Source organism: Acomys russatus, chromosome 25 (assembly GCF_903995435.1).
Source record: "Acomys russatus chromosome 25, mAcoRus1.1, whole genome shotgun sequence".
Lineage (NCBI taxonomy): Eukaryota > Metazoa > Chordata > Mammalia > Rodentia > Muridae > Acomys > Acomys russatus.
This window is the reverse complement of record NC_067161.1, coordinates 40,366,242-40,392,010: the sequence shown is the minus strand read 5'-3', so window position 1 is coordinate 40,392,010 and position 25,769 is coordinate 40,366,242. Positions and strand designations below refer to the sequence as shown.

At 48.7% G+C, this 25,769-nt stretch overlaps 1 protein-coding gene and 1 long non-coding RNA gene across 5 annotated transcripts; one reads left to right on the top strand and one right to left on the bottom strand.

Annotated features, from left to right (window-relative positions):
• Positions 1-1,591: 1,591 nt before the first annotated feature.
• On the top strand, positions 1,592-25,175 carry Znf496 (zinc finger protein 496). Of its 4 annotated transcripts, none has more exons than XM_051167801.1 (8): positions 1,592-1,683; positions 2,008-2,434; positions 2,646-2,823; positions 6,025-6,101; positions 12,452-12,584; positions 13,285-13,392; positions 14,324-14,437; positions 24,152-25,175. In XM_051167801.1, the coding sequence occupies exons 2-8, from the start codon at positions 2,045-2,047 to the stop codon at positions 24,889-24,891; spliced, it is 1,740 nt and encodes a 579-aa protein (XP_051023758.1). In that variant the 5' UTR covers positions 1,592-1,683; positions 2,008-2,044; the 3' UTR covers positions 24,892-25,175. The 4 variants fall into 4 exon arrangements, with proteins under 4 accessions (XP_051023758.1, XP_051023760.1, XP_051023761.1 ...); XM_051167803.1 differs by having other exon boundaries at positions 1,599-1,683; positions 2,055-2,434; XM_051167804.1 differs by lacking the exon at positions 1,592-1,683 and having other exon boundaries at positions 2,009-2,347.
• Positions 14,355-14,801, bottom strand: LOC127208388 (uncharacterized). Its single transcript, XR_007833094.1, has 3 exons — positions 14,764-14,801; positions 14,604-14,623; positions 14,355-14,463 (listed from the first exon to the last, which is right to left on the bottom strand). It is a non-coding gene; the product is annotated as an uncharacterized LOC127208388 (long non-coding RNA).
• Positions 25,176-25,769: the final 594 nt, after the last annotated feature.

Sequence of the window (25,769 nt, the reverse complement as noted above, 5' to 3'; positions counted from 1 at the left end):
GCGTTGTTCGGTTGCTTGGTGGCTTTTCTGGTATCGCTTATTTTGTTGCAAAGTGGTGCAGCCCTCCTGAGAAGCTCCACCAGGTGAGCTTGGTTGTAAAGAGCTGGTGGCCCCGCCTGGGGCTCCTAGAGACCTAAGGTTAGAGCCCCGGGTGCCTCCCTTTGCGGGTTTTCCTCCCAGAGTTGGGAAGTGTGGGTCAGAACGCAGGTCAGGTGGCGTTGCCACGCTATAGCTGTGCCCCTGGTCAGCTTGCTGGCTCCCGCAGCCCCACCGTGTGTGTGTGTGTGTGTGTGTGTGTGTGTGTGTGTGTGTGTGTGTGTGTGTGTGTGTGTGTGTGTGTGTGTGTGTGTGTGTGTGTGTGTGTGTGTGTGTGTGCGCGCGCGCGAGCATTCTGTAGCAGTCAGAGTTCCTAGAGAGCTGAAAACCTGGCCATGACTGCCTCCCTCATGACCAGGAAGGGCTGTGAAGTCCCTTTTGTTTTGTTTTGTTTTGTTTGTTTGTTTTGTGGGGCTTTTTTTGTTTGTTTGTTTTTGTTTTTAAGAGACAGGGTTTCTCTGTAGCCTGGACTTTAATAGACCATGCTGGCCTGGAACTCATAGAGATCCACCTGCCTCTGCCTCCCTAAGTGCTGGGATTACAGGCATGTGCCACCCAGCCTGGCTTCTGGCTTCTGGCCTTTTGCTCTGTAGTTGTTGTATTGTTTTACACACACACACACACACACACACACACACACACACAACTATAACAAGTAAAAAAAATTTTAAGCCAGGCATGGTGGCACACGCCTGTAATATCAGCACCCGGGAAGCAGAGGCAGACAGATTGCTGTGACTTGGAGGCCAGCTTGGTCTACAAAGGAGTTCAGGTCAGCCAAGGCTACACAGAGAAAAGAAATCCTGTCTCAGAAAAAAAAACACATTTCTTTTTAAAACTTTTTCCCCTCCCCAAGACAAGGTTTCTCTGTGTGTAGCCTTGGCTGTCGTGGGCTCATTTTTGTAGACCAGGCTCGCTTCAAACTCACAGAGATCCACCTGTCCCTGCCTCCCGAGTGCTGGAATTAAAGGTGTGCACCACCCTTGCCCGGCTAACATTTAATTTTTAAAAATATGTGTATACCTGTGCAGACATCTTTGTGTGGGTATGTGCACTTGAGTTTAGTGCCCGTGGAGACAAGGAGAGGGTGTTGGAGACCCTGAAGTTACAATTGCAGGGTTTTGTGAACAACTGGGAGTGGGTGGTGGGGAAAGTAGTGTGCACTCTTAACCACTAAGCTGTCTCTTAGCCCCCAGAAACAAATGGTCTTTAAATGTAGGAGAAAGATGGTGCATAAGGCTTATCATAAAGCGCTGGTATTTGAGAAAGAGGAGCAGTTTTGGTGCTCCTGGCACAAACCCAGGACCTTGCAACTCCTCGGCCTTGCAATGGTGATTTAAGTACAGGGATATTCCTCTCTCGTACACGTCTAAATCCCTTCTGTGCGTAGGAGTTTTTGTCCCTGCCCACACAACACAGGCTCTGTTGGGTTCTTGGTCATCCATTCTGTCCTTGGTAGAGTGACATTGTTCCTCTTTTCCCTTGTTTTTTTTTTTTTTTTTTTTGTGACAACCTCAAGAACAAAGACAGTGACTTTGGCTCCAAAGCTTCAAGACTGTGGCCTCCAGGAGGACCTGTCCACCAAAGGTATCACAAACCTTGGTTACACGTGTCTGCTTGTGGCCTTGTCCTCCTTGGATACTGCAAATGCCAGTGTCCTGTTGAAATGCTAACACTTTCCTCCCAGATTTCCTGCCTTCCTCGCTGCCACATTAGGGGACTACCTGGAGTGATGTTTGTGTGGGGAGGGTCATCTTTCTGCCCCCATGTGTAAGGACCTGCCTCACCCAACACCGCTTACCCTGGGATTCCTCAGAGGGCTGGTCTCCCATGGGCTCTGCCTAGCACCCCCCTCAGAAACCACCACAGGAGACCAGAGCATTGAAGCCAGCGATTTCTGTTTGGAAATAGGGTCGTCTTCTGCTGCTGACCCCCATCAAATCCCATCATGCCCACAGCCCTGTGCCCACGAGTCTTGGCTCCAAAGGAAAGCGAGGAGCCCAGGAAAATGTGGAGTCCTCCTGGAGAGAACCCCAGCCCTCAGGGGGAGCCTCCCAGCCCGGAGTCCTCTCGACGCCTCTTCCGCCGCTTCCGGTACCAGGAGGCCGCGGGCCCCCGGGAGGCCCTGCAGCGCCTCTGGGAGCTGTGCCGGGGGTGGCTGCGGCTCGAGAGGCACACGAAGGAGCAGATCCTGGAGCTACTGGTGCTGGAGCAGTTCCTGGCCATCTTGCCGTGGGAGATCCAGAGCTGGGTGCGTGCCCAGGAGCCTGAGAGTGGAGAGCAGGCTGTGGCTGCGGTAGAGGCTCTGGAACGGGAGCCAGGGAGACCCTGGCAGTGGGTGAGCACGGGGCGTCTGGGAGAGGGAGCCCTGTTGACCCTGTGCGATTTCCTGACCACGAGATAAGAAATTCTTGTCTAGACCCAGTATTTGGTTTCCTAAGTCAAGACCAGAAAGGGAGCCGGCCTCCCCAGACCTGCGCAGAGCCTATGCGTGGGGCTCTGTCATAGCCTCTCCACCTGGTCCTGACTTGTGCTCTCTGGGACTGCAGCTCAAGCACTGTGAAGACCCGGTGGTAATTGACGATGGCGATGGGCCTGGGCCTCAGGACCTAGAACAAGATCGCATATCTACAGAGTCCCAGAGCAACCCTGATACCCAGCCTGTGGTCCTAGCACAGGGCCCGGGGCTCCTAAGCAGACCGCCATGCCAGCCTAGCGAGGACCCAGGTATGTAGCTTATAGTGTGAGTTGGGGAGGTGAGTTCTCGACTAAAAATGGGCAGTTTTCTCCTGTCTCCTCTGAGCTAGGAACTGTTATTGTGGCCTTGGTCCTTCTGCGAGCATCCGACCCAGAGCCTTCTTGGTGTTGAGTCCTCCCATGGGGAAGGGCTGTGTGAGTGCATGGTGTGAGATTTATGGTCTTCTTTGAGGGTGTTCTTAGTGGAGACGGAGATAGACCCTGTAGGACCAGGACCTGTGTCCTAATCTGAGCATGGCTCTGTCGTCTGTCCTCTGAAAACCACATTTGCTTGGCTGAGTTACCTAGTACCTATAGGCACATCCAAAATCCCCTTGAGAGAACGGTGGCCTCACCTGCCCATGGCCCTAGTACCCGGTGACAGGGTTTGAGTACCTGTTCAAAGCATCCAGCAGCTGCAAAGAGGAGGATGTGTCGTGCACAAAGCCCAAACCACCGTTCTTTTGAGTTACAGTAGGTCACCTCTTGGTTCCTTTAGTTTGGGGCCTAAGGTAATGGTTCTCCAAAGCCTCTCAAGGCCTCAAGGCATGTTCCTCTTATAAGATAGGCATTGCCACAGTACTCTAGTTAATAATAGGAAAAGTGCATTCCTGAGGCTTAGACAGGGTTTCTCTGTCTAGTCGTTTTGGCTGTCCTGGACTCCCTTTGTAGATCCAGCTAGCCTCTCAGAGATATCTCTGCCTCTGCCTCCAGAGTGCTGAGATTAGAGGGTGCACCACCACACCCATCACATTCTTGAGATTTTTTTTAAAAAGATATTTCTGGCATCGAATCTGTTCAGTGAGCTGGGAGGTAGAGCACCTGCCTGCCATGTGTAAGTCGTCCCCAGTTTGGTTTTTGCACATCACCCACACTAAAAGCAAAGGTTTGTCTTTTTTTTTTTTCTTTTCTTTTCCTTCCTCATCCTGTACTTTCTCTTTTCTTTTCCTCTTCTCCCTTCCTCAGGCTGCCCTCAGACTCCGGAGTCGCCTGCCTCAGCCTCCTGAGTGTTGCAATTGCAGGCCTGCTCAACCATACTTGACAATAATAGTCCTTTTTAAGAAAAAGAAGTGTGGCCGGGCGGTGGTGGCGCATACCTTTAATCCCAGCACTTGGGAGGCAGAGGCAGGCTGATTGCTGTGAGTTCGAGGCCGGCCTGGTCTACAAAGCGAGTCCAGGACAGCCAAGGCTACACAGAGAAACCCTGTCTCGAAAAAACAAAAAAAAACAACAAAAAAAAGGAAGTGTGTGTGTGTGTGTGTGTGTGTGTGTGTGTGTGAGAGAGAGAGAGAGAGAGAGAGAGAGAGAGAGAGAGAGAGAGAGAGAGAGAGGTGGGGGAGGGATTTTTCTGCCTGCAAACTTTTACTGACTTCTGTACAAATCAGAACTCTTCAGTCTCTCTGGCGAAAAGTGAAGACAGCTGTGTTGCTTTGGTGGGGCTGCCTATGTCCTGACAGACTGCATTGCTTACTTAACAGCAGTTTGTTTTCTTACAGCTGTGAGGCTGGCGATCTGAACTGAAGTCAGCCTTGGGTTCTTATGAGCTTCCTTGCTTTAATGAATAACAACCACTTTTTTTTTTTTTTTTTTTCTGAGACAGAGTCTCTCGTGTAGCCTTGGCTATCCTAGACTTGCTACCCTGCCTGCCTCTGCCTCCCGAGTGCTGGGATTACAGGCATGCATCACTAGGCCCAGCTTAAACAACCACTTCTTGCTGTGTCTTCCATGTGGATAACTGTCTTCTAGCTAGCCATGCAGTTATGTTGACCCTGGGCCCGTGCTAATGACCTCATTTTAACTTAATCGATTCTTTTAGAGAGCCTTCCTCCAAATACAGTCACATTCTAATACAACCAGGGTTAGGATTTGAGCCTGTGAATTTGCAGGGAACATAGTTCAAACATATCAGGAAATATAAGGAAAGAGCCACTCCCCCCAAATCAACAGTCCTGTGCTAGCAGCCTGTATATACACATGAGCAATGTTGGGGGAGGAGTGCCCAGAGAGGCCTACTATGCGGAGTCTTCTAGAACCCCAGTTGTATCCACTTTGGCTGTGGGTTGCTTCCTTGGGCCGTACTCAGTACAAGATTTCCTGATGCACAGCAATTGGGAAAACATTACACATGGTTTACTAGAGATTCCCGTTATGAAGCTTTCCCCCACAGCTAGCCTGTGTGTAGGTTGAATGAGACATGAACCCACCCATGACAGTGGCAGGCGTTAGGGAAGAAAAGTAAGACTTGTCCTCTGGATACCACGAAGAACTCTTCAACTCTCCCTGGGCAATCTATGGTACTGCAAGGTGAGCTATGTATTGAGACCAGGTCTCCTTAGCCTGGACCTCACTGTATAACTTAAACTGGCTTCAGAGTTTGGCTGTTAGTGCCTCGGCCTACCAAATGCTGGGATTGTAGCTCAGCCCCTGCCCTGCTAAGGTTTTATAATTCAGTATCTGAGCAAAACTTCTCAGGCTCATCCTTGCTGCATGTGATAGGATTTCACCCTTTCTATGACGGAGTAGTATCTCAAGTGTCTGCACTTTTGCTTGCATATTCTCTCTCTCTCTCTCTCTCTCTCTCTCTCTCTCTCTCTCTCTCTCTCTCTCTCTTTCTCTCTGTTGTTTTGTTTTTGAGACAGGTCTTCCTGATTGCTATGAAACTTGTTATGTGGACTCAGAGAGCTGCCTGCCTCTGCTTCCCAATTGCTGAAAAAAATTTTTTTTTGTTTTTGTTTTTTCAAGACATAGTTTCTCTGTGTAGCCTTAGCTGGCCTGGACTCACTTTGTAGACCAGGCTGGCCTCGAACTCAGAGCTCTGCCTGGCTCTGCCTCATTGAGTGCTGGGATTCAAGACATGCGCCACTGACCATATTTTAGATGCTGAAACAGGTTCCCAGATCTACAGAGGTTGACTAGCAAACTGATCATGCCGTCCTAAACCCATCCATACCCTGAGATAGCCCCATTGTCTGTCTGCAAAGACTACCAGAGTCTTTGTGGTTTGCAAAGTGCTTATTTTGCAAGTTAAGGCAGAGTGGGGCTTATGCAGAGCACCAGGAATGGCTTCCTGTTGGTACTCCTCTGCTTTTGTTTCCTTTCACAATCTGCAGCACAGAGGCACCTCTGGAAATTTGGGAGGTGTTGGGGACCAGGCTTGGCTTCCTTTGGGACATCTTTTTTCATCTCTTTCAGTTCCACAAGATGTTTTCCTTGTTCAGGAGCAGAGTGTCAGGGATGTCCAACCGGTGACCACCTGCCAGCTGCCCCCGGTGAGTGATGTCCAAAACAATGCATCTCTGAGCCATCCCACAGGACAGTTTTCTCAGGACTCTGGCCTACTTGCTGTTTGCCCCAGGATGCTCAGTCTTAACCCAAAGAACCAAGTTGAGCAGGACTGGGCTTTAAGATGCCTGTTGCTTCTGTTGATTCCTGCAGCTCCAAGTGTGGCTTGCCCTGCTACTCCAGGAAACTCGGCAGATGTACATGCAGAGCCCCCTGGAGTAGACGTCTCTCCTTTTCTAAACTCACCAGTGAAAAGGAGAAACCACGAGGAGGGTTGTAATGGGGCGCACTTCTCAATAGTAGCTACATGTCAGAAAGAAAGCATAGCAGTTGCAGCATTGTCACATGACTATGTGTAGGTCACATGGGGCTTCCTTGTGCCCTGACTCTGTTCTTGGGGCCAAGTTTGCTCACTTCAGTGTTCTGAGGAGCATGGCTGGTGTCTGGAGTGGGTGCAGCTGGGACTGGTCTCGTAGGTGGAATGCTCACTTCTTTTTTTCATCTGCAGAGGTTCTCAGCAGACCTATTAGCTTTTCCCTTCTCATTGCCCTTTCTACTGTCTGCAGGCTACTACAGTGTAACCACCCCCTGGGGAGTGTGGCCCCGTGGGGCACAGGGCTGCACCAGTAGAAGACTGTTAAGAACAAGGATGTGGGGCTGAAAACCACTCAACGATGCTTAGGGTTGTTGAGTTTGAGGCAGGTGTTGAAATATTTGCATACATAAAATGAGAACTTAGAACAAGACCCAAGCTTATGCATTTGTCTTGTTTTGTGTTTGTTTTTCTTTTTTGTTGTTTTTGTTTTGTTTTGAGACAGGGTTTCTCTGTGTAGCCTTGGCTGTCCTGGACCCGCTTTGTAGACCAGGCTGGCCTTGAACTCACAGTGATCCACCTGCCTCTGCCTCCCGGGTGCTGGGATTATAGGTGTGCACCACCACGACCAGCTCTCGTGTTTGTTTTTCGAGATAGAGTTTCTCTGTGTAGCCTTGGCTGGCCTGGAACTCTCTGTAGACCGGGTTAGCCTCGAACTCAGAGATCTGCTGGTCTCAGCCTCCCATGTGCTGGGGTTTGTTTCATGTATATTATGCAACTGAAGTTCATTTTATGTTTTTGTTTTTTAAAGGATTATTTGTTGGTGCCTACTGCCATGTTCCTCGCCATCAATCATTTATTTGGAGGCTAGCTTGGGCTGGGAGTTCTCTCTGCAGCCCCAGCTCATACCCTATCCGTTTTTTTGTAGCATCATTTTCTATGCTGTGGCCTGAATATTTGGTTCCGTGTGTGTGTGTGTGTGTGTGTGTGTGTGTGTGTGTGTGTGTGTGTGTGTATTGGAGACAAAGTTTTCTCTGTGTTATAGACCAGACTGGCCTCACAGAGATCTGCCTGCCTCTGCTTCCTGAGTGGTGGGATTAAAGGCCCAGCCCACCTCCATTCTTTTGTAGAATTAAAAGAGAGTGCTTTGGGGAGGTGATGAGGTCGTAAACTCAGAGTCCTCATGAATGAATTGGTGAGTTCCTAGCCACTGAGAGGCCCTTGTCTACCAACAATGACAACAAAAACCAGAAAGTAGAAGGGGGTGGCCCCAGCAGAGCTTATCCTTGTCATTCTAGTCACGCCCACACAAATGTATGTGCATCTACATGCATACAAATAGGCCTCAGAATACAGTGAAAGTCCCCCACAGCTAGGGGGAGGACGGAGGACGGGGACACGACGACAGGGGCTGACACAGCACTTAGGATCACTGGCTGCTCTTCCAGGGGATTTGATTCCTGCACCCACATGGCAGCTCACAGCCATCTGCCACTCTACTTCCATGGTATTGCGTGCCCTCTTCTGGCCTTCTTAGGCACCAGGTGTTCAGAGCATACTTAAAACACTTTAAAAATCTTTTTAATGTTTTTAAAAACAAACTAACAAACAAACAAGGAAGTGGCACTGTACAGATGGGGGCTGAGGATGGGGGGCTGTGACACATTCCATGGGCCCCTAGCTGCAGACAGACAGCAACTGCAAAGTGTCCATAGGACCTGAGGCCCAGGAATTCCATAATGAGACTTTGGGAGTAGGGAGAAGATTGTTCTTTCTGAACCTTCACTGTTGTGGCTAACTGGACAGGACAGAAACTGTCAAAGGGGAAGGGAAGGAAGCTAGTCCCTGAAGAGAAGTCTCTGCCTCAGGTTCCCAAGTGCTAGTAGGGTCATAGGTGTGCAGTGTGTGCCACCATGCGTGGCTCTCAAGTCTTGCTGCTTCTCAGCAGCTCTGCTGTGAGAAAGGCAATGTGGGGCAGATGATTTTAGTTTCCTCTGTTGGCTTAGTCTGAAACTGTTAGAAATGACCCAATCCCTCCTCTTCCTCCTCTGGTCCAGGACATCTCAAGAGTTTTTTTTCTACCATCCCACCCACCTTTCTGTTTTTGGAATTATTTTGTATGTGTGAATATGTCCCAGGTAAATGCCTGGTAATTACAAATGCTTGTGAGTCACCACGTGGGGGCTGAGAATCAAGCCCAGGTCCTGTAAAAACAAGGGTTTTGTTTTGTTTTTCTGTTTTTTCTGTTTCTTCTTTTGATTTTTCGAGACAGGGTTTCTCTGTAGCCTTGGCTGTTCTGGCCTCGAACTCACAGAGATCCACCTGCCTCTGCCTCCTGAGTGCTGGGATCACAGGCATGCACCACCATTGCCCAGCTATTCGACTGCACCAAGTATTCTTAACTGCTGAGCCTTCCATCTGCAGCCCCTTCCTGTTTCCAGTGGACTCTTTCAGAGGCCACTTCCCAGATGATTGCTGTGTTTTCCATGCTTTAAGTAGTCTTGTGTTCAGGTCTCATCCTCTTTGGAGAAGGCTCATTCCTAGGAAGTCGTGTTCTATAAAGGAGGAGGTTGGTGGACAGGATGTGTGGCATCTCCTTTGGCCTAGTTACCACACGTGGTAGGAGAGAGGGGAGGTGGGGAGAGCATATCCAGTCACCATGAGGCCTGCTCTGTATTTTTAGAAGTGGCTTGTTTTGGAAAGGCGTAGGCAGGTAGTTCTTTTTTTTTTTTTTGAACAAGCATAATATTGCTGGAATTTGGTCTACCAATTTATATAGTTGGGAGAGAGAAAATGTTCAGTGCTTAAGAGATTGTAATAGCCAAAGGACTGCAACATAGAACTGGCAAGCCAGTTTGTAATAGTTGTTGTTTTTTAACAATAAAAACATTTACTGCATGCCTTTAATCCCAGCACTTAGGCAGAGGCAAGTGGATCTCTTGTGAGTTTGAGATAATCTGGTCTACAAAGTGAGTTCAGGACAGCCAGGGCTGTTACACAGAGAAACCCTGTCTCAAAAAACAAAAAAATTAATAATTAACTAAAAATCCACCAACAGATTAGGCCTGGGTAAGCCCGTGAGCCCTGGGCCAGCTGGAGGTTCCTCATTTGCCACCCATGTCTTTGGTGCCCACCCAGTAAGACAGTCAACCCACACAGCTCCTTCCTCTGTTAATGTACACACTTGAAGGCAGTCCGGCTCAACGGCCGCTCTTGTTCTGATTGTGCTGTGCTGAGGAGGCTGCCACTTCGGCAAGCTGACGGAAAGTTCTGGCATGGCAAGTAGCAGTTCGTCATTGCAGAGGGCGCAGAGCCATCCTCCTGTTCCTGGTAAATACTTTCAAGATGTTGGCCAAATAGAGCCCCTCAGAAAATGAATTGCTTCCATGGTCTAAGAAGGGGTTGAGGTGACCACTGTTGGTTTCCTCTGAGTCAGGGTTAGGTGCACTGCCTCAGGCCTTGTGGCCATCTTCTCCCCAAGCACCACAGATTTGGCATGTTTTATATGACTTGGTTTTACCTTTATTATTTTTGTTCTGTTTTGCTTTTCGAGACAGGGTCTCTCTGTGTAGCCTTTGGCTATCCTGGACTCACTTTGTAGACCAGGCTGGCCTCGAACTCAGCGATCCACCTGCCTCTGCCTCCCGAGTGCTGGGATTAAAGGTGTGCATCACCACCACCCAGTTTATGACTTGGTTTTGTACGTGTCATTAAGCTACAGGTCAGTACTACAGCATCTGGGTTTTAGTCTGGACCTCATCTTAGACAGTGTATTGAGATGTTTTCTTTTTCTTTCTGTTTTTTGTTTTGTTTTGTTTTTTCCGAGACAGGGTTTCTCTGTGTAGCCCTAGACCAGGTTGGTGTCAAACTCACAGAGATCTGCCTAAATGCTGGGATTAAAGGCATATGCCACCACACCCAGCTGAGGTGTTTTCTTAAAGCTTTTGTTTTCAGTTCAGCATCTGCCTGCTTGATAGAGTAGCAAGCCTGTAAGTGTCAGCACTGGGCGTGGATTAACTAGAGCTCCCAGTTGGCTAGGCAGAAGATGTGAGGTTGGAGTCAACATCTTTTGGTTTTGACTGGCAGTCCTCCTGAGGAGAAAGAGGTGTTGCGGATGGCTACTGTGAGAATGTTGCATGGTGAGATTCTGACTAAGCAATCAGCTCTGTGTCTAGGCAAAAGGGAAAAGATTGAGTGTCTATAAAAACCTTAACAACCCAGCATGGCAGCATACACCAAGTACTTGGAAGGCTGAGGCAAGAGAATTCTGGTCTATACACTGACAGCTTGTCTTAAACAACAAAAACACAAGAGGCTGGAGAGGTGGCCCAGTGATTAGGATCACTGGCTGCTCTTCTAGAGGACCTGGCTTCATTTCCCAGCATCTACACAACAGCTGACATCTGTCTGTTAATACCAGTCCCAAGGGATCTGATGCCCTCTTCTAGCCTTGGTAGGCACTTCAGGCATGTAGTGCACACATAACAGGCCGGTAGACAACTCATACAACACACAAAAAAAATTTTTTTTAGAGCTGGGCACGGTGGCACACTCCTTCAATCCCAGCATTCAGGAGTCAGAGGCAGGCAGATAGATGTGAGTTTGAGGCCAGCCTGGTCTACAAAGTGAGTCCAGGACAGCCAAGGCTACACAGAAACCCTGTTTCGAAAAACAAAACAAAGCAAACAAAAAAAAATTTTTTTTTTAATTAAACCTTTTGCTGGTTTTAGTGGCTTAAAATAACAATCGAAAATACAAGGACAGTAACTGGCATTATGTAGCGTAATCAAAATTACAATAAAAATTACTCTCAAGAAGGAAATTAGTGTAGTGACTATAGAGTAAGCAAAGGGTGTTTAGCAAGAATCAGCAGTTCTGGAGAGATGGCTCAGAAGAGCACTTATTGCTCTTGCAGAGAACCCATGTTCAATTCCCAACATTCCCAAGGTCGCTCACAACCATCTGTACCCAGTTCTAGGGGATCTCATGGCCTCTTTTAACCTCTGGGAGCACTAGACACTAGCATGGTACAGATAACATACATATGGGCAAAACAGTCAGACACAAGAAACCTTTTTTCAAATTATTATTATATTTTTTTAAAAAGGAATCAGCAGTTTAAGACTCAGGCAGACCCTTGGGCAAAAGTAGCCCATGTCCAGCCAGCGCTAGCTCTCTCTGGTCAGAAAGACTCCCAGAGCCAGTGCCCACATCCCAGTGACAGCAGCAAGTAGAAAAATGGAGTCATTCTTTTTGTTTGGCCTCAGCATCCTTACCAAGCATCCGAAAGGTCCTCTCCAGATCATAAACAGTTCTTCCAAGATCCGTTCCCAGTAAATGAAACCACAACCTCGAGCCAGCTAGGTAGTGGGTCTTCTCGCTACAGTACAAAAGATGGTTTTACCAAAGAGGATTTTTCCCTTTTCAGCCTTAATAAATTCTTAGCAATTCCTAAGACTTCCCAGGCTTCAGGGGAAGGTGGATCTGAAACTGCAAAGAACTGAAGGATAGGCTTTGGGCCTAGCAATGTTCAGAGTTCCCATAAGTTAGGTGAGGTTTAATTCCATTTGTCTTTTCTACCAACCCGGAGGGCTGGAGGTGGCTGGCATGGTGAAAATGTCATAATACTGGATAAACTCCCAGAGAGCTTCCTTCCCCCTTTGCCCATATGAGGACCCTTGGTATTTTAGTTTTTCAAGAGTTTCTCTGTGGAGCCCTGACTGTCCTGGAGCTCACTTTGTAGACCTCAAACTCACATAGATCTGCCTGCCTCTGCTTCCTAAGTGCTGGGGTTAAGGGTGTGTGCCACCACTGCCCAGCAAGAAACCTTCACTTTTAAGTAAAAAAAAAAAAAAGCAGGCTCTGATCAGAGACCCATTCTGCCACACCTTGGTCTTGGTTTCTAGCCTCTGAAGTCATTAGGCATAAGTGCCCTGTGTTCCATGCTTCCTGAGCATGGTCTTAGGGCATCACACAAAGGCCCTGCTCCTCCCCAGCTGACACAGCCCTGCTCTATACTTTCAGAACCGAGTTTCACCATTCAAGGACATGATCTTATGCTTCTCAGAAGAGGACTGGTCCCTTCTGGATCCGGCACAGACTGGTTTCTATGGGGAATTCATCATTGGGGAAGACTACGGGGTTTCCATTTCTCCAAGTAAGACCTAGATCCCCATGCAGCCAAGTATATGGATGGTGGGGAGGCGGGGGTGGCCTCACTCTGAGTGAGAGACACTACCTGTGAGGTTAAGGTGCTGTGGCTGAATCTGATCTGTTTAATCTTACCTTGACAGGAAGCTGTCTGTGCAGGACTCACAGGTAGCCTGTGGGTGACCTGGCTATCCTAACACATGTGTATCAGACTCTTATGCTTTCTGTCCCACAAGCCACATGACATTATTTCAGTGTTTCCATCACATTCTTGCTCAAATAGCCCTTTTATATGTACCCAATGGGCCTCAGAGAGATGGTCCTAAGCCCTGGCCTGCTCTGTAGTATACTGCCTTTTTTTTTTTTTTTTTTAAAGTATTTTATTTAGTTTATGTACATTGGTGTGAAGGTGTCAGATCTTGGAGAGACAGACAGCTGTAAGCTGCCATGTGGGTGGTGGGAATTGAACCAGGTCCTTTGGAAGAGCAGGCAGTGCTTTTAACCGCTGAGCCATCGCTCCAGCCCCTAGTATGCTGCCTTTAACCCTTCCCCAATCTTGTCTTCTATGTACGTAGCCTCAGTTCCAGCCCATTGGCCGTCTTTCCTCAGTCTCTTTTTGGGCTGGACAGGGGTTACCTCACTGGACCTGCCCTAGCTGCCTGCAACAGCAGGTCAGTGTTACAGGTGTCCTACCTCTTTGTGAACAGATGACCCTGCAGTTCAGCCAAACCTCTCACCTGAAGAGGAGACTGGGCTACGGATTACGGAGTTGCCAGACCTCCAGGGTAAAGAAGTCCCCCAGACTTCCTGCTTAGGTATGTGACAATCAGGGGTGGGTGGGCAGCGCAGTAGAAAGCCGCTGCAGCCATAGCATCCGCAGTGTCCCTCCACAGCTCCCACTCTTTGGCATCTTGTGTCCTGCCTTACCTCTGGCTTCTTGTAGGAGAGCAAGGAGTCTGGATTTTGCTCTCCATTGAGATTGTATTCCTCAAGCAAGGACTGTAGAGAAGGGAAAGGCCTTCTGTTGTCCATAGTGGTCGCACATCTGTGGTAAGGTCCTCTCCAGAAAAGTGGTCAGACGCTATGGCTGAGGACTGGGCACAGAGCACAGCTCCTTTAGACACTGTGCTCGTCTGCTCCCCACTACCCACACGGGTGCTGGGAGAATTTCACGGGGTGAGATTAGCTAAGATTCACTTCACCATGTCTTTGTGTGCCCATAACATGTGGGTGTGTGCATGCTTGTGTGTGTGTGTGAGTGTGTGAGTGTGTGTGTGTGTGTGTGTGTGTGTGTGTGTGTGAGAGAGAGAGAGAGAGAGAGAGAGAGAGAGAGAGAGAGAGAGAGAGACACCTGTATTGTGGAGGGAAGTAGCCTTGAATAAAATCAGCAATAACCTTGGCCCTCCATCCCCTCTGGGCCCGCCCATCTCTGTCCTTAGGCCCAGCACAGTCTGTGGAAGGTCTGTACTGGGCAGTCTGTGGAAGGTGGTAGCTACCTTCGGGTCAAGGCTATTACTTGTTTGGCAGAACTAGAACCTACATTGATTCTGTCCAGCTCTAGAACCTAGGTTCCTGCTGTTTGCTCATTTGCCTTCAGGTTCATTCACTCAGCAGAATGGCCCCTTGATGGCTAGCCCCAGGAGGGAGCACAGCGCCTGCAGGTCATAGCCCCCTCGTCTTCCTTAGTTGTTTCTGACTAGTGACCCATCTATATGACTAATCACTTTCTCTATTTCCTTTGGAAAGACCTTCCCAGTCTCCAGCCACTCCAAGTAGAAGAAAGAAGGAAATGGGAGGAGCTGCCGGTGCCAGAGCCCCAGGCCTGCCAGCAGGTGGTGCTCACTCAGAGTCCTTGCCCAGGTGAGGAGCCTGGTAGGCTGTGTGACCTGGTGGTGGGCTGTGTGACCTGGTGGTGGGCAGTGTGGCCTCGTGGTGGGCTGTGTGGCCTCGTGGTGGGCTGTGTGGCCTCGTGATGGGCTGTGTGACCTGGTGGTGGGCTGTGTGACCTGGTGGTGGGCTGTGTGACCTGGTGGTGGGCAGTGTGGCCTCGTGGTGGGCTGTGTGGCCTCGTGGTGGGCTGTGTGGCCTCGTGGTGGGCTGTGTGACCTGGTGGTGGGCAGTGTGACCTGGTGGTGGGCTGTGTGACCTGGTGGTGGGCTGTGTGACCTCGTGGTGGGCAGTGTGACCTCATGGTGGGCTGTGTGACCTGGTGGTGGGCTGTGTGACCTTGTGGTGGGCAGTGTGAGATGGGGGAGAGAGCATGCCGGGCATGTGTGGTTCTTGCTGACTGCTGCTGTCGCCTTTTGTTCTGGTTTCGTCTGTGCTTCCCCATCCCAGCAGCTGCTCGTGGCTTTTCCCTGGGTAGATTGTCTAGCGCTGCTCTAACCCTCTCTGTGTAGTGATCATGGAGAGCCAGAATCCCAGGATGATCTTGCTGTTAAAGAGCAGATTTTCGAATGCAGAAGCTGCGCTGCTGCCCTCCCTGGACGGAGTCTTGAGTCATAGTAAAAGCAACCGCTCCAGAGGCTGACTAGTGTCCTGCCTTTCTTTAACATCTTCGGGGACCAGATGGTCTTCTAAGTATCACAGGCAGGCTCTGCTGAGCAGATCTTTGAACACAAGATCACAATGGCTTTCTGGAGTTGTCTAGACTCACACATATTCTCTCTCTCTCTCTCTCTCTCTCTCTCTCTCTCTCTCTCTCTCTCTCTCTCTCTCTCTCTCTCTCTAATTTATTTATTTGTATTTTATGTACATTGGTGTTTTGAGTGCATGTATGAGGGTGTCAGATCCCTGGAACAGGAATTACAGACAGTTATGATTATGATCTGCCATGTGGGTGCTGGGAATTAAACCCGAGTCCTCTGGAAAAACAGTCGGTGCTCTTAACCATGGAGCCGTTTCTCCAGCCCCCCATTCTCTCTTGTGATGCTTTTTAGGCAGGAATGGTATGTCCACCTTATACAGCACAGGGCATGCTCCATTGGTGCTGAGCTCCCCGTCATGTGTAGACAGTAGATTCTAGAGTGCCCTCACAATGCTGGAGTCTGGCCTCCAAACAGGCTGCACCTTCCCCAGTAGCCTCTTCAGCGCTCTCCTCGTGGCCTCTGACCCTGCCTGCCACGTGGTGCCAAACCTCAACTTCTCCATGATCCCTCATGCCTTCAAAGCCAGCACCACTTGGGAAGCTCTTACACATTGCAAGCTCAGTTGACACCAGGACAAGGTGCAACCATGGCTCCCTCTGGGCTTACAGCCCCTGTGTGCTGCCCCTGAGAAAACACTTCCCAGAAGACTCCACCTCAGGGGTGTTGGTCTCTTGTTGATCATGCTGACTTCTCAGCTCCCACTGACGGGCAGTAACTGTCCCAACAAAGCAGGGGTTCACTTTACTTTAGTAGAATCACAGCTGATTCTTCCCAACGGACCAGAACCCCTGAATCATAATACAGAATAGCACAAAAAACTGGTCTTTTGTTGCCTTCCCTGCTCTCAGGTTTTAGTTTCCACAGTAGCTCACTAAGTTCTGAACTCTCAGACTTTCCAGCCCAAGTTCAAATACTACCGCAATCTTCCCAGAAACCATGGCCCGTTTGTCACAGCAATGTCCCAATGACCTGGCACCAACTAATCTTAATCTGTATTCTATTGCTAATAACACAATATTAGCCAGAGTAAATGATATAACTTTAAAATTTTGTGCTTTGTCTGTGTGAATATGTACAGTGAATCCAATATTTATTACGTATACAGTGTTCTGTCTGCAAGTATGTCTGCATGCCGTAAGAGGGCACCAGATCTCATTATAGATGGTGTGAGCCACCATGTGGTTGCTGGGAATTGAACTCAGGACCTTTGGAAGAGCAGTCAGTGCTCTTAACCTCTGAGCCATCTCTCCAGCCCTGCATTTTACTTTATTAAAGGCTTATTTTAGTTCTGATCCAAGGTCAGGGCTTACATACAGGTGACATCATTCTTCCTGTTGGTCTCAAGGTGGCAGAAGCCATCACATGACCAGAGACCCAGCCCAACTGTCTTCTGTACAAAGTTGCTCTTGAGATAGATCTTCACGAGTCCATTATTCATATGAACAGTAAAGCTCCTCTAAGCTCTGCAGATCATGATGTTCATTTGCACTGAGGTCCTGAAAGCTGAGGTTACTGGCCCACAGTGCAGTAGTGCTCAGAGGCTGTGAACAGTATACTCGGGCTGTTGAGACTCAGACTCATCTCTTTGCTCCACATCACCAAACTCTGTATTTCTTGTAGTTTGGTTGATTGGTTTTGTTTATTTGTTTGTGTGTCCTTACTGTTCTTGTTGTTTTGAGACAGGGTCTCTCTGTGTAGGCCTGGTTGGTCTGGAACATGTTATGTGGTCCAGGCTGGCCTCAAACTCAAAGATCTGCCTGCCTTGCCTCCCAGTGCTGGGATTAAAGGCGTGCTGCTGCCTTGTCCAGCTTGGTTCTCTTGTTTGTTTTTTACTGTGCTCTGGGCTTTGTGACTGCTAGACAGGTATTCTACTAAGCCATACATTCCTAAAATCTATGATTTGCTTTTCCTGTGGATTTGTGGAACTGAGGGTGTGTCAGAGACTACAGGTATATCTCAGTTGTAGAACCTGTGCTTGGTATGTACAAGTCCCTAGATTCAGTCCCCAGAATCACAGAGTAGGAAAGTCCAGCTTTGGCTCCAAAGGCATTGGCTATTGCATATTTGCATGCCCTACCCCCTTTTTCTTGGTGTGCTAAGGATTGAACACAGGCTATCAGGCATGCTTGGCAAGTGCTCTACCACTGCACCACTGCCTCAACTCAACCCTCACCCTCAGGGGTGGGGGAACCAGAAACAACAAGCATTACTTATATCTTGCCTTTTACTTTATTATTATTTTATAATAATTATCTTGCCTGCTGTGTGTATGTGCATCACATGTGTGCCTGGGACCCACAGCTACAACAAAAGGATGTTGGATTCCATGGTACTGGAGTTATGGATGGTTGTGAGCCACCTTTTAGGTACTGGGAATTGAACTCTGGTCCTCAGAAAGAGTAATAAGTGCTCTTAACCACCGAGCCATCGCTCCAGGATGCCACCACAGCCCCACTCTTTCCATGTTTGAAGTGTTTGGTTTTCATGACTTTGTTGAGAACGCCTCGTCCTCATCTGGACTGAGTGTGGACTGCGTACCCGCAGTGGTAGTAGGATGAGAAGAGTGCAAGTTCGAGGCCAGGGCGAACTCAGGGCCGAAACCTCTGTTCCCCACCTCTGCCACCTACAAGAAAGGACGAGAGAGGACTGTCTTCATTTTCTTTCTTTACAGCCTCAGCTCTTCACATTCCCCGTATGTGAGCTCCTAGCCACAGGCTCTGCCCCACACATAGCGGGGCCATTTCTCTTGGCGTCTTGGGCAGCTTCTTTTCTCGCCTTTAGCTTTTTCAGTCTCTGAAATAGAAGTGTCATAGCTGCTTTGTGAAGTCAAAACGTTTTGCATGCCAAAGCACTTAGACTGAAAGCTCTTTTTCCCCTGCCTTAGTCTGCTGACAGCTGATTGGAGGTGACAGTCCCTAGTACAGATGCATCACACCAGCACACAGATACCACATGCACAGACCATGCACAGTTCAGTGGAAACTGAGGCCAAATTCTAGTTAGCAAATATCTGTATAAGTATGGTGGAATCAAAAGATATATTCATTCTTAAAGAGAGTAGCCTGGGCATTCAGAAAAGGACTGGCCCTCTTTTTTGTAGATTGGGGTTTATGTGGGAGTTGAGCTATGTGGAAGAATGGAAGAGGGTCTGTGGGCCTGCAGCACCTGTCAGCACCTGATGATTGTGGAACAAAAGAGAAGCCACTTGGCTTAGAAATAATTTTATTCTGATTTTTTTTAACCATATACCACATATAATACTTACTCCCCCCACCACACACTGCTGCCTATGCACCATTCACAAGCATACACTACACATGTGGCACAAACACCCCACTTACATCTCCACTTTTGTTTGTTTGTTTTGGTTTTTTCTAGACAGGGTTTCTCCCTGTCTGAAAAACAGAAAGAAAGAAAGAAAGAAAGAAAGAAAGAAAGAAAGAAAGAAAGAAAGAAAGAAAGAAAGAACCAAAAAGGAAAAGGAAAAAAAAGAGAGAGACAGGGTTTCTCTATGTAGCCCTGGCTGTCTTGGACTTACTTTGTAGACCAGGCTGGCCTCGAACTCACAGAGATCCACCTGCCTCTGCCTCCCGAGTGCTGGGGTTAAAGGTGTGCGCCACCACCGCCCGGCCTACATCTCTGTTTTTGTTCTCCCTATGGAACTATATAGCCTGGATGTCTGTGTTCACCTCTACAGCATTGCCTCGTCCACTTTTTCAAGTAATTTCTTGCACTGTGTTCGTGTACGGGCCAGCACAACTGTCACCCATTCCTTCATCTTGATATGGGGAGGGGCAGGGTGTGTTTTTGAGTAATTTTAGCTGACTTTGGGCAGGGTCACCATGCTTGTGCCACACCAGTCAGCAAGCATCTCATAGGAGTGGCTCATGCAACAGAGTTCTTGCCTCGTTCTGAATTTCAGCACTATCAGAAGGTTCGTTTTCATTTTGCTTTGGGCTTGCTTTCTTTTAAGACATTCTGGTTATACAGTCAGACTAGCCCAGAGCCTGTAGCTTCCTGCCTCGGCCTCCAGGTGTGGACCACCCTCTGAGCTTTGCTTTGTTTCTACCAGAGGCCACAAGCCTGGACCTGTCAACCGTCCTCTTCAGCATAGCTTTCTCTTTTCCTCTTACATCTGTTCCACACCCACTGGTACTGTGGCCTCTCAAAAGGCCCCATCTTCAAATACAATTACATCCTGACGTCTTGGGAATGAGGGTTTCAGTGTGGCAATTTCGGGATGATGTAGTTAACCCACAGCGCTCCTCTCCTGGGTGTCCTCAATTCATGTCCTTCTCACGTGCAGAATGCATTTACCTGTTTCTGTTGTCCCCATTGCTCCAAAGGCTGAGAAGAGAGGGTCACTTGAGCCCAGGAGCTGAAGCCCAGCTCGGATACCACAGTGAGAACTCACAAATTTATGACAGCACCAACTTCTACCCAAACCAGTGTGACTGAGACTTTATGTCTTGCCCTAAAACAGGTTCCTTTCCAGATGTGAAGCAAGTAAGCTGAGTATCAGGACGAAGGAAGACAGATGCTCTCCTTCCAAAGCAGAAAAGACAAGAGAAGTCCCAAACACATGTACTAAGGGGGCAAGTTCTACTAGGTTCTGAGCTGAAGGAGACTTTGGCTTGGTGCCGGACTAAGGCCAAGGCAGGCTTGACACTGAGCAGAATTGTGCCCAGTCCCCAGGCTGTACTCTATGAGCCCTTGGTGGCAGTGCCACCACCATTGGCCCCCAAGGAACCGTAGGGTCATTCTTGCCCTTTATCATAGAATAATGCATATGTTTGCAGCAGAGCTACGTTAGCCTGTACAGTAGAAAGCCACAACGGCAGCCTTCCTCTGCTGTGCCCTCTTTGTTCCATTTGGTATAAGGTCTCCTTGTTGGCCTCCCTCCGTACAGTTCAGAGGGTGCAGGTACCAGGCAAGGGGCTCCTCCTGTACAGCATCTCTCAAGTGGCTGGAGCTCTGTTCTGGCTGCTGAGGCGATTGGCAAGGCTCCAGGAGGCCCAGGCACTCTCTACCTAGTGTCTATTGAGCCACCTTTTGTCTTCTTTCCAGAAAGCATCCTTTTCTTTTGAAGTATCCATCCTGCTGTGGTTTGGGTTTGGCTTGAGAATGTTCTCAGGGTGCCTTTTAAAGCTTAGTCCTACAGTGGCAATATGGGAGGCAGTAGGATCTTTAAGGGGTAGAGCCTAGTAGAGGGTCCTCAGGTAACTGAGTGAGCCACCTTTGGAAGAGAGAGAGAGGGGACTGGAGAGATGATGGCACAGAGGTTAAAAGCACTTGCTGCTCTTACACAGGACCTAGCACACACATGGCAGCTCACAACTATGCTTAATTCTTGTTCCAAGGGGTCCAGTGTCGTCCTGGCCGCTGTAGACACCAGGCACACACACGGAACATGCATATGCATTCAGGCAAAATACCTGAGCACGTATAAAAAAAAAACCATCTAAAAAAATTTTTTTAAGGGTTGGAGATATGGCTCAGCAGTTAAGAGCACTGGCTTTTCATCTAGAGGACCTGGGTTCAATTCTCTGCACCCATAGAGGCTCAGTAGTCTGTAACTACAGTTCCATAGGATTCACCATTCATCTGGCCTCCATGGGCACTGCATGCACTTGGCACACAGATGTACATGAAGGCAACTGCCCATATACATAAAGTCATCATCCTTTAAAAATTATTTTAAAAAACAAACTGGATATGGTGGTGTACGCCTTTAATCCCAACACTTCGGAGCCAGAGGCCTCCTCTACAAAGCACGTCCAGGACAGCCAGGTCTCTCTTACACAGAGAAACCTTGTCTCAAAAAAAGCAACCCATCAAAGAGGAAATGAAGGATTCTCACCTGAATACCAGTTTAAAAAAAAAAAAAAAAAAAAAAAAGTAGCCTTCAGCCCTGAGGAGCTAAGTAGCTTCCTGATAAGTGACATGGTCATTGTATGCCCAGGGTGTGTGTGGGGTGTCAGGTGGTGGATGGGGTTTGCTATGCCTAGGTATGAAGGCAAAAGGTCAACCTTAGATGTCACACACATTCCTCAAATTATCCATATAAGCTGGGTAGTGGTGACACACGCCTTTAACCCCAGCACTCAGGAAGCAGAGGCAGACGATCTCTTTGAGTTTGAGGCCAGCCTGGTCTACAAAGCAAGTTCTAGGACAGCCAGAGCTACACAAACCCTGTCTCTAAACAAAAAGGCAGAGTCTCTCATTGGAACCTAGGGTTCACAGCAAGCTCCAGGGGCCTAGCTCTCTCCATCTCCCACTGTTGTAATTACTAACATATCCCACAGTACCTGGCTTTTGTGGGTCCTTGTTTGTGTGCTGAGCACATTCCCTAGGCATGGTGTGATCTCTGGCTCTGACATCCTGCCATTGCTATCGTCCATCAGTGATATGGCCAGGGGAAGCCCTCACCAGAGCCTCCAAAGCAAGGCTAGAACCTTTATAAGGAGTTGCCTTTTATTGCCATAAGGAGAAAACCTGGCTAAAACAGCTGTGTGAAAACTTTGCCCATCCTGACGAGTTCTTGTTCTTGCTTTTCTTCACCATCCAAATTTTGTTTCTCCAACTTTTAAAAAATCTTTGTTGTTTGTTTATTGGGTTTTCTTTCTTTTTTTATTTTTTAAAGATTTATTTATTACATATACAGTGTTCTGCCTGCAGACCAGAAGAGGGCACCAGATCACATTATAGATGGTTGTGAATCACCATGTGGTTGCTGGGAATTGAACTCCGGACCTCTTGAAGAGTAGACAGTGCTCTTAACCTCTGAGTCATCTCTCCAGCCCCGTTTATTGATTTTTCGCAACAGGGTTTGTCTGTGTACCTCGGCTGTCCTGGACTTGCTTTATAGACCAGGCTGTCCTTGAACTCAGAGATCCACCTGCCTCTGCCTCCTGAGTGCTGGGACTATAGGCGTGCGCCACCTTGCCTGGCTGCTCCAACTTTTAATATAAGCAGCACAAAGAAAGAAAACAGGGTCTTCAAGTGTTTGCTTAGAAATCTCTTCAGCTAAATATTCTTGTTACCACTGCTTCTTGTCAGAGAACGCCTCTAACAGTTTAGCCAAGTTCTGCCACTTCCCCTTACACTTCATTACCTTGTTCTGGCTTCTCTCTGAGAGACACCCCCAGGAGCACATTACCTGGTAATGCCCTGTTTTTATTAGTCACCTCTTCACGTCTGTCATCTGATGTAAGTATCATCTCAAGGTTTACTTCCTCTGTCTGCTAACCTAGGCCTCATCCTGGAAGCTTCTAGTCCCCATACAATCTAATCTAGGCATAGGATGTTTTCAGCCTCTGAGACTTACTGCTGAAGTTCACCCTTTCTAGTTCTTTCTGAACTCTAGCTGGCTGGTTCAACTCAGCTGTTCTGGCTCAAACTCCTCTCCAAGCTGACTGATTCAAAGTGACCTCTCTCAGCTTCTGACTGAATTGCTGTGCTTGGCCTCAAACTAACTCTAGCCATCTCTTCTAATCTAGCTCCTCATTTTGTGGTTCATCTGTCCTTACCTGTGTCTATCTAGGCTTGTTCTCTCTACAGCTTGTCTCTGTAAAACCGCCCTGGTAAAACCCTTTCTGAGACAGGGTTTCTCTGTGTAGCCTTGGCTGTCCTGGACTTGCTTTATAGATCAGGCTAGCCTTGAATTCACAGAGATTTGCCTGTCTCTGCCTCCCGAGTGCTGGGATTAAAGACCTATATCACAGTACTGGGCTTGTGCCGCTCTCTTAAATTGCCTCTTGTGACACAACTGTACCCATCCTTTCTAGTACCAAAAGCTGTGAGGCTGTCGCTGTCACAGCTCACCATAGAGGAGTGTATTTGTCTTTAATGTGTGTGAATGTGCCAGTGGTGGCCAGAAGAGGGCATCAGAGTCCCTAGAGCTGGAGTTCTAGGTAGTAATTACATGATCTTTGTGCTTGAAACCAAACTTGGAATAGCAGCCATCACTTTTTACTACTAAGCCATCTCTCCGGCCTTCTTTTCCAGGTTCTAGGTTCTTCATATAAGTCAACTTGCCTTTCCAAAAACTGTCTCGAGTGAGCGCAGCGGCATTCTGCCATCTTGGGGATTACTTTAGCAGCAGTTGTTTAGTTGGGGCTGTCATAATTTCTCCTCCCAGTGCATAAAGAACAGGCCTGTGTAGTCTGCTGTAGCACACCCCCCCCCCATTGACACCTATAAGTAACTAATAAAGTTGTCATTAACAAGGCCTCAACGGCACCGTAGGTCTAGTCTGTGAGGTCTAAAAAATGTTTCACACCGTGAGCTGCCTGCCTACCAGCAACCTAGAGAATGGCGCATCCGTAGACTTTTCAGCCATACTGATATGGCCACACAGGCTAGAAAAGCCACCTGACCAGAATGAGGAGAAACAGGCTTCGAAGCCTAGCTTCTATCTCCCTTAAGCAGACTTAGGTTGGGAAACAGAGGGTCAAGTCCCACTCTATCCTTCCTCTTGGGACATGTGCCCAGGATTGTGAGTGCATAACCCAGAGTGCAGCACTTATTAGGGTCCAGGAACAAAGGGGGGCACGCTCACCATAATTAATATGATCTCTGGCCCTCCTGGGTCCTTAGCACAGTGCCTAAGTAAGTGAATAATACCAATGTGTTAATATTTTTTTCACAGGTAAGTGCCAGTTCTTAGAATTTTAAGTCCCAGCGGCTCAGGAAGAAATGCTTTGAAAGTAAAGGATTAGGGAAAACAGCAGGAAAGCCAGAAAGAAAGATACAGTTGCTACACACAGCAGCCTATGCTGGGCAGCCAGACCCTCAGGAGTTACCAGGAAACACTGCAACGCCAGGAGGTCTGGACCCCCAGTTAAACCTTTTTGAGTAGGCTTCCTAAGGGCTGGGGCGGGAAATAGTCTGGGCAGTTCCCACTGACCATACTGGTTTCCTGTAGCAGCAGGCGACCCACCACCCCTAAAGAGCAGCCTGGATCAGGAGGTGACCATCGAAATTGTGCTGTCCAGCTCTGGGGATGAGGATTCCCAGCACAGCCCATACTGCACAGAGGAGCTGAGGAGCCCTACGGAGGACCCCCACAGTCTCCCGGCCTACCGGAGCAGCACTGGGGCTGAGGGTGAGGTGCAAACCTCACAAAAGTCTTATGTGTGTCCAAACTGTGGGAAGATCTTCCGCTGGAGGGTTAACTTCATCCGGCACCTGCGCAGCCTCAGGGAGCAAAAGCCACACAAATGCTCAGTGTGTGGGGAGTTGTTCAGTGACAGCGAGGACCTGGACGAACACCTGGAGACCCATGAGGTCCAGAAGCCCTACAGGTGCACTGCCTGCGGAAAGAGCTTCCGCCTCAACTCTCACCTGCTCTCCCACCGGCGGATCCACTTACAGCAACCAGTGAAGAAGAGTGAAGGCGATGCATCGGAAACAGAGGCCAGTGGTGCCCACTCCCTGCTGGAGAAAAGCAAGGCCAAGCTGGGCTTCCAGTGTGGGGACTGCGAGAAGAGCTTCCAGCGACACGACCATCTGGTGAGACACCGTAGGCACTGTCACCTGAAAAGTGAGGCCCGTCCCCTCCAGTGTCGGTACTGTGTCAAAACTTTCCGGCAGAATTGTGACCTCCTCCGCCATGAGCGCCTGCACATGAAGCGTCGCTCCAAGCAGGCTCTAAACTCTTACTGAGGGGGGTGTGGTCCCATAAGCTAGCCCCTGCCCCAGCCCGGAGCCCTTACCACCTGCCCTTTGCTCTCAGGTAGTGTCCAACTTCTGGTGCCATGCCTCTTCCTCTCCAGGTGAAATGTAGCCCCTGATCATTCCTTCTACTGTGCCAAACCCAGGGAGGTGAGGCAACTCGAGCCTCAAGACCTGCATCGTAGAGACCTCCAGCTCTCAGAAGGACTGGGCTGTCCTTATCCCAGTGGCTTCTAAGGTTGGGGTGCATACAGAAGGGAGCTAGCCAAAAGCACTGACCGTGGTCCTGTCCTCAGAAGTCAGCCTGAGCAGTCACTATGTGCAGGGGAGTGTCCCACAGATCTGCAGATGGCCAGGCCACATTTTAAGTTCATGCATCTATCCCAACATGTCTTTGTGCTCCAAAGATCCTTCATAACTGTGTGATAGAAACAGACTAACTGCCCATCACCACTCAAATTTTTCCCCGTTCTGTCTAGGAATTAAGAGCTTAGCCCCTCGAGGCTCTTCTGCTGGGTGAGCCAAGCTTCTGTGCAGTCTTGTCCTTCAAGGATAGTGACTCCAAGGCAGTTCAGTTTCCTGGTACTGTTGTAGCTAGTACTAAACATAGGCTCTTCTAACAGCACATGACATTGTCACAGTTGTGGAAGCTGCACGGCCAGGGTCTGGTGTCAGTGGGGTTGGTTCTTTCTGAGGCTAGAAGAGGAGGTCGTCCTGCATCTGATGGTCACCAACCCTTGTCTGTACCCCTGGGCTTATACAGAGCTCTCTCCATCTTTGCCTTCATCTCTAATATGTTGGTCTCCAAACTTCCCTTTTTTACAAGGATCCCAGTATTAGGGTTGGGGCTCACCCTGTCAGCTGCAGCA

Bases quoted from the DNA above. Each gene is read 5' to 3' on its own strand.
- Znf496 (XM_051167801.1), top strand. From the start codon at position 2,045: ATGCCCACAGCCCTGTGCCCACGAGTCTTGGCTCCAAAGGAAAGCGAG. The intron at 6,102-12,451 runs GTGAGTGATGTC...CTATACTTTCAG, and splicing joins CCACCTGCCAGCTGCCCCCG to AACCGAGTTTCACCATTCAA. The intron at 14,438-24,151 runs GTGAGGAGCCTG...GGTTTCCTGTAG, and splicing joins CACTCAGAGTCCTTGCCCAG to CAGCAGGCGACCCACCACCC.